Source organism: Equus caballus, chromosome 14 (genome assembly GCF_041296265.1).
Source record: "Equus caballus isolate H_3958 breed thoroughbred chromosome 14, TB-T2T, whole genome shotgun sequence".
Lineage (NCBI taxonomy): Eukaryota > Metazoa > Chordata > Mammalia > Perissodactyla > Equidae > Equus > Equus caballus.
In genome coordinates, this window is record NC_091697.1 from 100779259 (window position 1) to 100792417 (window position 13159).

The window sequence follows — 13159 nt, forward strand, 5'->3', positions numbered from 1 at the left end:
AGGAAGACACATCAAAGAACCATGAAATTATTTAGGACCAGTCTCTCTGAGTTCAATGGACAGTACTGGAATGATCAAATGCAGGAATAGGATCAATTACAACAATTAAAGATAATTTTGAGGGGCCGGCCTGGTAGCGTAGTGGTTAAGTTTGCGTGCTCTGCTTTGGCAGCCCAGGGTTCGTGGGTTCAGATCCTGGGTGTGGACCTGCACACTGCTCCATCAAGCCATGCTGTGGCAGTGTCCCACATACAAAATAGAGGAAGACTGGCACACACGTTAGCTCAGGGACAACCTTCAAAAAGAGGAAGAATTGGTAACAGATGTTAGCTCAGGGCCAATCTTCCTTACAAAAATAAAGAAAAGATAAGATAATTCTGAATATTTAGAAAGTGAGGTCAGGAAAACAGTTTGTACAGTATGTACCATTCATGCTCACAAAGGTATGCAAGGTACTTACATCTCTAATAAAATGCTCAAGTGTGGCATAAGCAATGGCGATTCCATCATGCGTGCTTGTCCCTCTTCCCAACTCATCCAAGATGACCAAGGACTGTGATGTTGCTTTCCTTATAATTTCTGCTGTGTCAGTCAGTTCTTCCATAAATGTACTCCGTCCTTTGTATATGTTATCTGCAGCACCCATCCTACAAACAAGATGAAGACACCTTGATTTTTCTCTTAACTTTATTATTAGGAAGCCAGGCATTATTTTATGAACAACAAATATAAAAGATTCCTAAGAGTCTATACACTTTGAGCCAATAACAGCTGAAATTATATTAAACAAAAGAAAACATATGTTGGATATAAAGAGTGCCTAACATCAAATTTCACCCCGTAGAAACATTCTGGATAGAATCTGAGGCATTGGACAGAGCTCCTGAAAAGTACAGAAATCTCTGACTCTGCCTTTTTCCGACCAACATTTCAAACCAAAGTTTTGGTACTCACAGGGGAAAATAACACTTCTGTGTATCGCTCTGTTTAAAATCCACAAATACTAGGATACTGTACAATTAAAGGCTTTCCCCACTGTTTCCTTAAGAAGATTCCACACTGATATTACGAACTAAAGCACCACGCTGAAAAAATTCATTTACAGAAGATAAAACTTTTTACTAAAACTACATTTATAGAGGTTTAGTAACCTCAGATACTTAATACAGGTTCCTAAAGTAGACTTCATGGAACATAGCTCTTAGAGATGTCAAGAAACCGGTCTAAGAAATGTCAGAGTTTCTTCTCTGTGAGACTTCTCAGAGGTTTTACTATTCTACTGCACACAGTGCATTTCCTAGAGAGGGATCTGGTACACAGCACTTCTCTAACTCGTTTAACCATGGACCCCCAAAATTTCTCCCGGAGCACCTTGTGATAATAATGGTCTACAGAACACATTCAGGAAAACGCCTGTTTAGCACAAAAGGAAACTGGAAAGAAAAAAAAGGAATAATCAGGTAATACTCACTCAAGGTCATGCAGTTAATAGCAAAACCTAAAATCCAGGTTTTCGACGTATTAGTCAGCTTTGTAAATTCTGGTAACTGTTTTCTCAGCAAAATACCTTCATTAATTTAGTTTTGCTACAACAGTTCACACGTGACCTACAGTGGCATAATAGACCTTTGACTTCTGGAGAAGCTCCTGGTGAAATCGAGCCTTACCCGTCGTGTGGCTGGAGCCCCGTCCTGGGCAGGGGAGATGGAGTGTAATGTTTTCCCCACACATCGGGGAGACCAGGAGGACTGCTCCGGTCATCAGTGGCATTTAGAAACTGCAATTCACTACAGCTATGATGGAGCTGATATGGTTTTACTCAAAGTGCTGTCAATTTTATCCATCTTAAAATCAGTAACTACAGAACATAATGTCTGAAATGTTGCTAACTCAGTAGCATTCTGGCTACTTTTTCAAAGTTCAAATGCTGTTATTTATCTCGATTTTCAATGTTTGCTTTGCTAATATTTCCCCTACCACAAAGTGAGAAGATTAAACTTTCCTACCTCTGCAACCACTCTGAATTCTCTAGAATCACAAAGTTTGACCCCAGTGAACATTGTTTGCTTTTATTCCTGACAGGTTGTGAGCTGACAAAAATAATGAATCTTTGGTTGATAATAAAATACTCTGATACGGCAAATATTTTGGGGGTCTTTGATTCTCAAGATTTAGAATAAAATAAGCTCTTAATGGATATGATCTTAATGCAACAGTTTATATATTATACTTAAGTGCTTTCTAGAAACACTACAGTAATAGAGTGGGTCTCATTAGGAATCTCAGGATTTGTAGAATGCTCTTGGGAAAGATATTCAAAGGTGAGATTTCAAATCAGGGGGAAAAGATGAACGACCAATCAATAAAAAAGATGCTAGCTAGGGCCACCCCGTGGCCGAGTGGTTAAGTTCTCGCGCTCCGCTTCGGTGGCCCAGGGTGTTGCTGGTTTGGATCCTGGGTGCGGACACGGCAGCGCTCATCAGGCCATGCTGAGGTGGCATCCCACATAGCACAACTAGAAGGACCTACAACTAGAAAACACAACTACGTGCTGGGGGGCTTTTGGGAGAAGAAGGAGAAGGAAAAAAAGAAGATTGGCAACAGATGTAAGCGCAGGTGCCAATCAAAAAAAAAAAAGATGCTAGCTAATTGGTTATTTCAGAAAAAAATAAAGATGTGTCCCTATTGAAACCATATTCCAAAATATATTTACATGGATTTAAAGTCTAACGTAAAAATAGAAACCATAAACATACCAAGCAGTAGAGACAAAATTTAATCTCAGGACAGGTGGGTGGATGGCTTTATATACGTGGCACCAAAATCAGGCAGTAGTGATGTGCCTCATGGTATTACAAGGTTTCTGTCCTTAAGGAGGCAAGGCCAGACTTCAGGGGATCTTGGATGCATTTTTACTAAACAATGGTCCCAACTCTACTACTAGGCAGTGGTTTTCAAATATCCTTTTAGCTGTTAAATCCTTTGTTCAAAGCAAAGTTTACAAAGCGCTCACTCTGCAGATGAGATAAAAGGAAGGCTGATTCGGCCAAGAATCCAGCACTATTAAAGCCCCTTTTCCCATCCAGCGGAGGCTCTGTGGGACTCTTAACACCCTGCAGGACAGTTTGAAAGCCGGTGCATTAGGAGCCGGTGCATTAGGAGCCAGTGCATTTTCTATCACAATTTCATTTTTCCATAGCACCTGATAAGGTAGCAGTGCCGCTCAGCAGACCCTGAGGAAATGCTGGCTCACTGACCAGTCACTGAGGCCACTGGGGAAGCGTGCATTTGTACCTGTGGGAACTGTTCATTGATCAAGATAGTTTCCGTTAACTTCTCTTAAGACATATAGTTTATTTTTCCAATAAATTTCAGCAATATAACGTCTTTATATGATTCTGATGAACACAGAATTTTATCATTTAAAGACATTTTCCTTTTCATCTTGGTTACTAGCAAACAACTGAACAACACCTTATAACAACAAATAGCAACCCTGACTTTATTTTTTATCCTTTTTCCTCTTTGATCCAATGTCTTTGGATACCATTTTACCCTCTATCTTTCTCTATTGTAGACATCCCAGCAAACTGCCTAAAATAAGTTTTGGAGTGAGGCAGGGTATAAATTAATTAACAAAAGGTTTATAATTTTTTATTAACTCATCAAGCATTTAGAAGACATACTACTGGACAATGATTCTGAAATTTTTCAAATGTTAAAATAGGGAGATTTAAGGAATTCCAGAACATATGTCATTATCATCATTCTGTCTGTATTTATATTCAAATGTAGTGAAAAACGTAAAATGCATTCTTTAGGTTTCATCTTAGAGTGAGGAGACAGGTTACAGTTATGTGATTAAGAAAAAATAATCAGTGCTATTTTTAGGAGTGGCGGCTGCCTTATCTTTCTAATCCCCTCCTGCCTCCTCGCCTCTAACCCTCATATAGGTCAGCAAAGCTTAATAAAGCATAATGGAGAAAAGAGTTTATTACTTTCTAGAATCAGTTTCTAAAATCAAGAACACTTTCATGAAAATTTGAACAAGAGTTTGTTTTTATGACATCTTGACATTTTAAGATAACATTCTAGATGTTTCTAAATTATAGCAAACAGGGTGGGCCTCTGTCTCTTCAAATTACAATTGCTGGGCCTTACGCAAGGAAAATGCTAGCATGAGGGAGAAATACTACAATTAACAGAGGGGAAAAAAGGATTTTTCACATTGAATGATAAGTAATTGGATTTTAAACATCAAAATTGGTAAACAGAGGCAATGACTATTTGCACTGCATCAGGATGTTTTGACATATTTTAAGTGCCTTTAAAAAATTATGGTAAAATATATATATATAACTAAATTTCACCATTTTAACATTTTTAGGGGTATAGTTCAGTGGTATTAAAGCACATTCACAATGTTGTGCAGCCATCACCAGTGTCCATTAGCAGAACTCTTTCATCATCCCGAATAGAAACTCTGTATCCATTAAACACTAACTCCCCATTCTCCTCCAGCCCCCAGGAACCTCTATTCTACTTTCCATCTCTAGGAATTTGCCTATTCTAGGCTCTTCATGTAAGTGGAATCAGACTCTGTTTGTCCTCTAAGTGCTTTGTGTAGGAAGGTTTTTATGTTAGCTTATTTTGCCTTCTTTTTGAAATTGAAGAAGTTCTAGTCATTTCACTTTGCTAAAAAACTTTGCATAATTCTATCCAGCACGGGTATCTAATCTTCTTGGTTTTTTGTATTTTATGCAAATCTTACAAAAGGAGAATAATCTCCTAAATAACAAAGTACTCTAACTTTTGAGAAGGATGGTGTAAGGAATGAGGGAAAAAACCAAAAAATTCAAGTCCAAGAAGAGGAAAAAGCTGCAAATACCAATTATTAAAAGATGTGTAGATACCACAAGGTATTTAAAAGGTATAAAAAATGTGTAGTAGATCTGTATTGCACTTAATTAAACATAAACATTAATCCAGAAATGGAATGAAATCACAAATGATTTACCACTACATGTGTGCCCTTAAAAAAAGCCTGGAAGGCCATATACTTAAACAACAGTGATTTCCAGGCGGTGGAATTACAGGTGATTAAAATGTTTTATCTCTTTGAGCTTTTCCACAGTTTCAAATTTTGCACAGTGAACAAGCATTACAATGTAATTAGAAAGACAAATGTTATTTTTAAAAATCACAAATGATACATTTAAGAACACTTTATACTCTATTGTATATTACATTAAGACAAGGCAAAATGATGGTAATCACCAGGTTAAATGACCAGTTTTCTTCTAGCAATATCAAAAATACTTTATTAGCAGCAATGAAGTTATTATAATAGACAAAAAACAGATTTCTTTCTCTAGCATGATTGTTTCTACTAACAGCTGCAATCAGATCACACTACAGTATTCAAAGTCAGTTTATAAAAACTGTAACACTGAACTGCAAATATAACCAAGCAAAAACCACTGTAACAATCTTTCAATGTCAATGGAAACATTGCTAAGAATCAAGACAGCAATCCAGGAAAATGCCAAATTTGTACTGACTCACATGAAACCATGTTCACTGGAACCATCTACACAGTATATGCAGGCCACTTAAAAAGGACACGGGTGTGTTTTCCTATCAAAGGAAACCCAAGATGTGCTGTCTGGGCAAATCACTCTCTAACACATCTACCAGTCCGCTCTGCGGGAAAGTTCCAAGAATTTCAAAGGAAAATAATTACAGCAAATGCTCTTTCCAAACCTTAACTATATCTGTGAGAACTATAAGTAATTAAGGTCATCAAAGGAAGGATAAAATTAATCAGTCATCAGGGGTAAGATTAATTAATAAGACTAATAGAGGGAAACCCAACACAACCAGAGGATGCATCCTTATAACTGAACACACATTATGACCTCAGGCCAATCACAGTCTCTCTGATTCTGTTTTTCCTTCTGTAAAATGTCAAGAGTTGAAATTGAACAATGGTTCCTAAATCTGGATATGTTTCAGAGTCACCTGCAGAGGTTGTTAAACATAGAGTCCAAGAGTCTCCATCATCATACCAATTACAACGCTACCTCCAGGGGACCTGCATTCAAGGGATGTGCCCAGGACCTGCACTTCAAACCAAATCCACAGGTAACTTGGAAGCATTAAACTCATACAACCACTTTCCATCAAAAAGACAAAGTGAGAGATCTCCTGTTTGCTAGACACAGCAAAAGGAGCTAAATAAACCATAGAGACATTCGGAAGGCAACATTTCTGATGCCAATAAAATTCCTAACAGCCGGCTCATTTAGTAAAATATCACTTCTCATGTGGTTGTTAGTGTTGGTATTTACTACCAAGTAGAAGATGTGCACTGATTCAAGAAGTTTGCTTTCTGTCCTATATATATATATACATATAATAGAGTACAAATACTCCACAGTAGGTGCTCCATCAATGTTTGATGCATTAAACTAAAGTGGGCAAACAAATCAGTTATCATCCACACAGTCAAAGCAAACATTTAAAATAACTTAAGCACCTGAATGTGTACTACCTTCCAATTCTCTCTCAAAATAAACACACTAGTGTCATTTGAATACACAGCAGTCCTGTAGCGGGTGCCCTAAGAGTTTATGTGCGTAGCACGGCATAAAAATTATTAACCAGGGGCAACATAATGTAAACACTCCTTTCTACCAACATTTGACATAAATAGAAATAAATTATGCTGAGAGAAGCCAATTGTTTTGCTTTTTTTAAACCAGACAATTCATTGCTTTTCTAAAACTTACTGGGTCTGAAGAGTTCAATGAGGTTTAAGTTTGCATTTATCAGGATAATAAACAACAGACCTTGTTTCAGTGAAGCACTCAAAGATGTTAATGATCCTCGGAAACATGTGTCTAGAAATATTTCACTGATGAGTGCATATATCACATTACACTGATATAAATATAGTAAATAGAGCCAAATGTATATGTTTGCCAAAATTCTACTTTAAAAATAAAAAAAGCTTCTTATTCAGGAAAAGGTTCATACGAGGTTATACCATTCAGAAAGCAGCCTCCCAGAGCCTCTTGTCTGTTCACAGCTTCCCACACGTTTATTTATGCTTCTCACGGCACAGTGCACAGCACAGCGCAGGCACTCAATGAGTACTGACGGCAGGCATGACTTTAAACCTCCTATTGCAAATGTCCAATTCATAATACAAAAATAACCAATTTTAAGAGCAAGTTTGGAGCCAAATTTTATGCATATAAAAGTTAGATTTCAACATTTTTTCCACTGAGTACAAAAAGGATTTTAAGTTATTTAGAATAGCAACACATTATCACGAAAGAATTACAATAAATATGAAACTAAGATTACAAGCCATAGAGTAGATTCTCAAATTTGAGACAGCAAATTTAGCACAAGCTTCTAAAATGCTAATTCTGGGGTCTCACCCTGGAAATTCCAATTTAACAGGTCTCAACAGGCCTCAGAGAGCAGCATTTGTGTGTGTGTGTGAGAAGATTGGCCCTGAGCTAACATCTGTTACCAATCTTCCTCTTTTTACTGAAGGAAGACTGTCGCTGAGCTAACATCTGCATAGTCTTCCTCTACTTTGTATGTGGGATGCTGCCACAGCATGGCTTGATGAGCAGTGTGTAGGTCCGTGCCTGGGATCTGAACCCACCAACCCTGGGCCACTGAAGCGGAAGGTATGAACTTACCTACTATGCCATTGAGTCGACCTGAGAGCAGCATTTTTAACAAGCAACTCTATGATTCTGATGCCACTGTTCTAAAAATCATGCTAGAGAAATACACCCATGGAGAAGAGAAGGGAAAAACTAAACCCAATTTGTTCCTACATCTGAACCTTGAATTGAGCTCTTGCCTTCTTGGCAGCCAAGACAAAAGGAATGAAAGAGGAAGCAGCCGCTGGCTGATAACAAGAGGCCTGGCAGTTTGTCAGGGAAGGACAGTAACTCACTTCAACCTTTCTGTTAGGTACAGCATGCACATGGGGAAAAGAAATTCCTTAGCATTAAACAAAAAGTGATTTATCAGATGGCACTTCATGTAAAAGATATTAAGTAACAGAAATGCAAATATCCTTATGAGCAATTTTGGAGAATATACAGAAACATTATCAAACGAGTATTTTTTAGTCTAACTTAATTTTAAAGCATAAGGACCAACTTTTACACTCTGCTGGCGGGATTCCAAACTGGTCCAGCCTCCTTCAAGAACAGGAAAGACACACATTCCTCACACTGTACAGTCCTGCTCCTAGATAAAGCCTAGACTCAGAATAAGTGATTCATGTGCACAGGAGACATGTGTAAGACAAGTAACAGTACTGTTTGCATTTGCAACAAATTGGAATCATGTAAAACATCACTGAAGGAAAATGGATAAACTGCAGTATATGCATACAATGGAATATCATAACTAGACAAAAACGAGTCAACTAGAATTATACGTATCCATATGGATGAATTTCATAAATATAGCACTGAGGGTGAAAAAAGCCACTTGCAGAAGAACACATAGTGTGATATGGTACATATTAAGTTTAAAAGCATGTCAAATAATTCTCTTCATCCTTTCAAAAAACATACCTATGTGGTAAAAATATAGAGTAATGCATAAGATGGAAACCAGAGTCAAGAAGGCAGTGGCTCTGGACAGGGTGGAGGGAAGGAGGATCAGCGAGGATTATGGGTCCAGCTGTCTTGGCAACACTTTCTTTAGGAGGGTGGTAGCTCCATGGGGGATTATTATATGTCTGAATTATTTCATAATAAATAAAGAAAAATGATTAACATTAAACTATATCCTAGTAAAGATCCTAGGGACATAACTGAATGTGGTCCACACAGAACCCTTTCCAATGACAACAGGAAGGAGGGCAAGGATGGGGGAATGGACAGGGAACAGGGTCCTTATACTAGGCAGTGCATTCCAGATGGAGCTCTCTGAGGTTAAAAAGACCAGTGAAATTCTGCAGAGAAGATACACTGCGGCCATTAAAAAGTACGAGACTAATCTGTATAAACTGATAGAGAAATTCGTCCCCCACATATTGGGAAATAAAAGCAAGCCAGATAATAATAACGCTTAGTATAACACCATTTAAAAAAAGAGAAGATTTGGGGCCAGACCATGGCCAAGTGGTTAAGTTCGCAGGCTCCGCTTCAGCGGCCCAGGGTTTTGTCAGTTCGGATCCTGGGCGTGGACATGGCACTGCTCATCAAACCATCCTGAGGCAGTGTCCCACATCGCACAACCAGGAGGACCCACAACTAGAATATACAACCATGTACTGGGGGGCTTTGGGGAGAAGAAGGAGGGAAAAAAAAGAGAAGATTTATGTATACTTAAATTTGTGGGAACTTGTAAGAACCATTAATAGTTGTTCACCTGGGGCGAAGGTAAGTTTCACTTTATACGCTATTATACTGTTAAATAGATTTCATAATAAGCATTTACTACTTTTATAACTAAACAACTGAGCTCTCCAGCAAGGGCTTGGGGAAACGCTTCTCAACCCTGGCTGTACTTCAAAACCACCTGGACACTTGTAAAATTCAACTTTTGGACCCCGCCCCAGGCCAACTTAGAACCTCTGAGGGGAGGGGCCAGGTATCAGTATTTTTTAAGATCATCATTAAAAAAAATCCAATGTGCATCATGGGTTAAAAATCATTGTCTTAGATGTTAGATGTGCAAATGGCAATGTTTCTGTCTTGAAAATTAAAGACACCAATCTTGTATACTGATCCAGACGGAGAGCCATCAATTCCTAAAGGAGCAAGAGCTAGGGTTCTTGATAGGCTGGGCTGAAAACTTTTTGGAAAAGTAAGGTCTGATATGTTGAAGTACTCGGGAAGATTTAAGGTTTAGAACGCCAAATTCCATGCTCCTGAGCAGGGAAGAGAAATTTGCCCTGGAAAAAAATGCCATATAAGCATTTCACTAGACTCCTATAAGACATCTCATTTTGACTGACTTTTTATTTTTCTGGGGGGAGGCGGGGAGGTTGTACTTTTGTTATATGTTTATTTCAGAATTTTAAAAATATTCATAAAGAAAGGAAAAAAATCACCGTAATCCCATATCCCTCATAGTATTTTGAAATATAGCCTTCTATTTAAGCGGTTTTCTCTCCACATATTTACATACACAATTTTTCAAACAAAAGTGGGGTCATACTGAATGCCAGGCTTTGTAACTAGCTCTTTTTTCATGTATTGTAATAAGACTATTCTTTCATGGAATACTGTAACCTCTGGATGGGCCCACCAAGACTAGGCAACTGCAAAATGTATCCCCCACAAGTAGCTAAATAAACTGATGGGTCTGAAAGAGTTAATTCAGAACGAGTACTACTATACCGAAACAATGAATCATGATGGCATGGGATAACCAGCTATGAACTTAGATACCGAAATAACTCAGCGTCCAAAAAAGTAGTACTTTGAGAATTCAGAGTAAACAAGTTATGGTGGGATGAAATGATCAAGGTAAGCTTCATGGATACGGAATTTAAAATAATAACTAACATTTACTGAGCAAAAATTACATGGCAGGTCCTAGGTTAAGTGTTTTATGCGCATCATTTAATTTAAACTACACAATAACCCTAGGATATAAGTATCACGAGTATCGCCATTCTACAGAGAAAGAAACTGAAGCTCAGAGAGTCTACTCGCCAGCGGGGTCTGATACTGAAATTTGCCTGAGCCTTGCCACCTCATGATCGGGAGGCCAGATTCACCACAGACTGAGCAGTGAAGCTTAATGTGGATGTTCAAGAAGTCCTAATCTCCTCTTACTCAGCATCATGGAGGAGGTGCTCCTGAGGGTGGCCAGGACACACTAATGTTCATGGCACCAGAAAACTAACCTTTCACTCTTTACCTGTGTATAAATGATAATTTATCCTGCCTGTACCTAGACTTAAACGTTTTCTTTATAAGATCAAATATAACATAGAAATCTGATGACTTACTGAGTCCTGTGGAAAAACCTAGTCAAGCTCAAATGTACTATTTTATATGGTATTTGAATCCCAGGGGATGTTTTGGCAGGATTTCAGAAATCTGGACTAAGGAACATACTTTTGTCAATATATTACTTATTCTCTTATTCACATTAAAATTCTTATTGTCAGTTTTCCCACAAATATTTACTGCACACCTACTATGCACCAGGCATAAGAGACACAAACATGTTCAGAACAGGCACAATTTCTGTCTCAGTGGAGCTTGTGGCTCAAGAATAACATAATCAAGCATTTGTTTCATGAACTCTAACTGAATGGACCCAAGAAAAACTAGTCTGAATGATATTACCCAATACATCCATCTGGCTAGTCTTATTATAAAAATTGTTGCCTAACACAGTAAACAGTTTTTTTTTAAAAGTTGTTCTCTTAAGTAATTTGTTTGGCTTTCTGGGTACTGTGGACTATTCTAACTGAACAAATTTATCTTTGTGGAAACCTTGGGGACAAACTTGCGGCTAATCCACAGTAGTGCTGGTCATTAAGTGATATATATTTTAAGCCTCATTCCGGGCTCAATGTTAAACCTTCATCCTCATTTTGACTTGTGCTGTTCTGGATTTCCTGTAAGCTGCCCTAATTCCTTTTTGGAAGACGGCCGGATAAATATGAACAAATGAATGAGCAAGGAAATAAGCACACGTGCACAAACACTTCTCCAGCAACATACAATCTTACTGCATCGTAGTGATTTGTTTCTCCATCTCCCTTACTACACTTGAGGTCCCCAAGGGCAGGTAAAACTGTCTTACTCAGCTTTGTATTCCTAATGTTTAGCATAAAACTCTGATGCACTGTAATATTTTAATAAAAATATGTGTTTAGCACAACAGAATTCTGATCTCATTATTGGGCCAAAGCTAAAGTCCTGCTAACAGCTCTACAGTTTCTACTCATGACCTGGAAATGTCATGGCCGTCTTATCATGTAGCCTCACTATTGTGCCACCCGCTACAAGTTTACAAGTTAAGATTATTTCTGAAATCAGATCCTCCTCCTCAGTTTCTCAGTGTTACTAATAAGCACCACCATTCTCTTCTCTTGGTCACTTAGGCTTGATGCTTTAATCTTTGTCTCTAGCTCTTCATCTTTCTTTTTTCATCCATTGTAGCTGCCAAGGCCTGTCAATTCTAACCCTACAACATCTCTCCTCTGTCCTCTGTCCACTTCCACCAGTCTAATTAAGATACTCAGGATCTCCCCAAGAACGACTACACCACATCATCCCTTCAGAGTCCATCCCTCACAGTGCTGCCGGACTAATCTCCCTGAAACCTAAACTGAGCTCTGATCACATCACTTTCCTACCCACAAGTCTTCAAGGACTCTCCACTGTCTATGGGACTAGTTTCCACTTGCCTGATCGTGACTTAAGGGTCAACTCATTCAACAGCCCTGTTCTTGAGTGTCTCTTATGTATGTACAAAGCAAAGTTGTAGGTTAAGGGAGGGGAAAGAGAAATGCACAAAACAAGAAACTCATCTTCCAAGAATGGACAACACAATAGTAGAGGTGGACATGTACACGAACAACTATGAAACCAAAAGTGGTAAGAGCTTTAAAAGAGGAGGATACATGCATGATTGAAGTAAAGAATTGAGAGCGATTAGATTACTTCTGGCTATGGAAATCAAGGAAGACTTCATGAAGGAGTAGGCATCTGAGCTAGATCTTGAACACCACATGGGATTTTAACAGAAAAAAAATAGCAGGAGGGGTATTTCTGGCACAGGAAATAGTATAAGCTGAAGACGACAAATGGGAAAGCACGTAATAGCTTTCTAGAATTCAGAAAGAACTGTTTGGTTGACACTTAAGTAGATGAGGGAAAGAAACAGAAGACTGGAAAGATTGGTGGTTATCTGGTGGGTCTTGTCTGACACACCCAGAGATCTGTATTTACTATAATGGGGCCCATTAGAGGTTTCGGAGCAGGAGAATGATCCGATCATAGCCGTGCCCTGACAGGTGCCTAACAGAGACATGAAAACTGACTGGAGAGAGGAGAAAATGAAGGCTGAGCGAGCAGTGAGAGTTCCTGCAAAGGTGTGTACTAAGTAATGGATGCCGGAGTCACACCTGAAGCAGTGAAAACTGAAT

General features: G+C 38.5%; 1 protein-coding gene across 2 annotated transcripts in view; it reads right to left on the bottom strand.

Annotated features, from left to right (window-relative positions):
- MSH3 (mutS homolog 3) overlaps positions 1 to 13159 on the bottom strand; it is a 157849-nt gene that overhangs the window by 15400 nt on the left and 129290 nt on the right. For both annotated transcript variants that reach the window (XR_011425697.1, XM_001503855.5), the window contains one exon: positions 461 to 647. Coding sequence is in view for 1 of the 2 variants with exons in the window: in XM_001503855.5 (XP_001503905.3) it covers positions 461 to 647 (187 nt within the window). In the remaining variant the exon portion in view is untranslated. The remainder of the gene's footprint in view (positions 1 to 460; positions 648 to 13159) is intronic.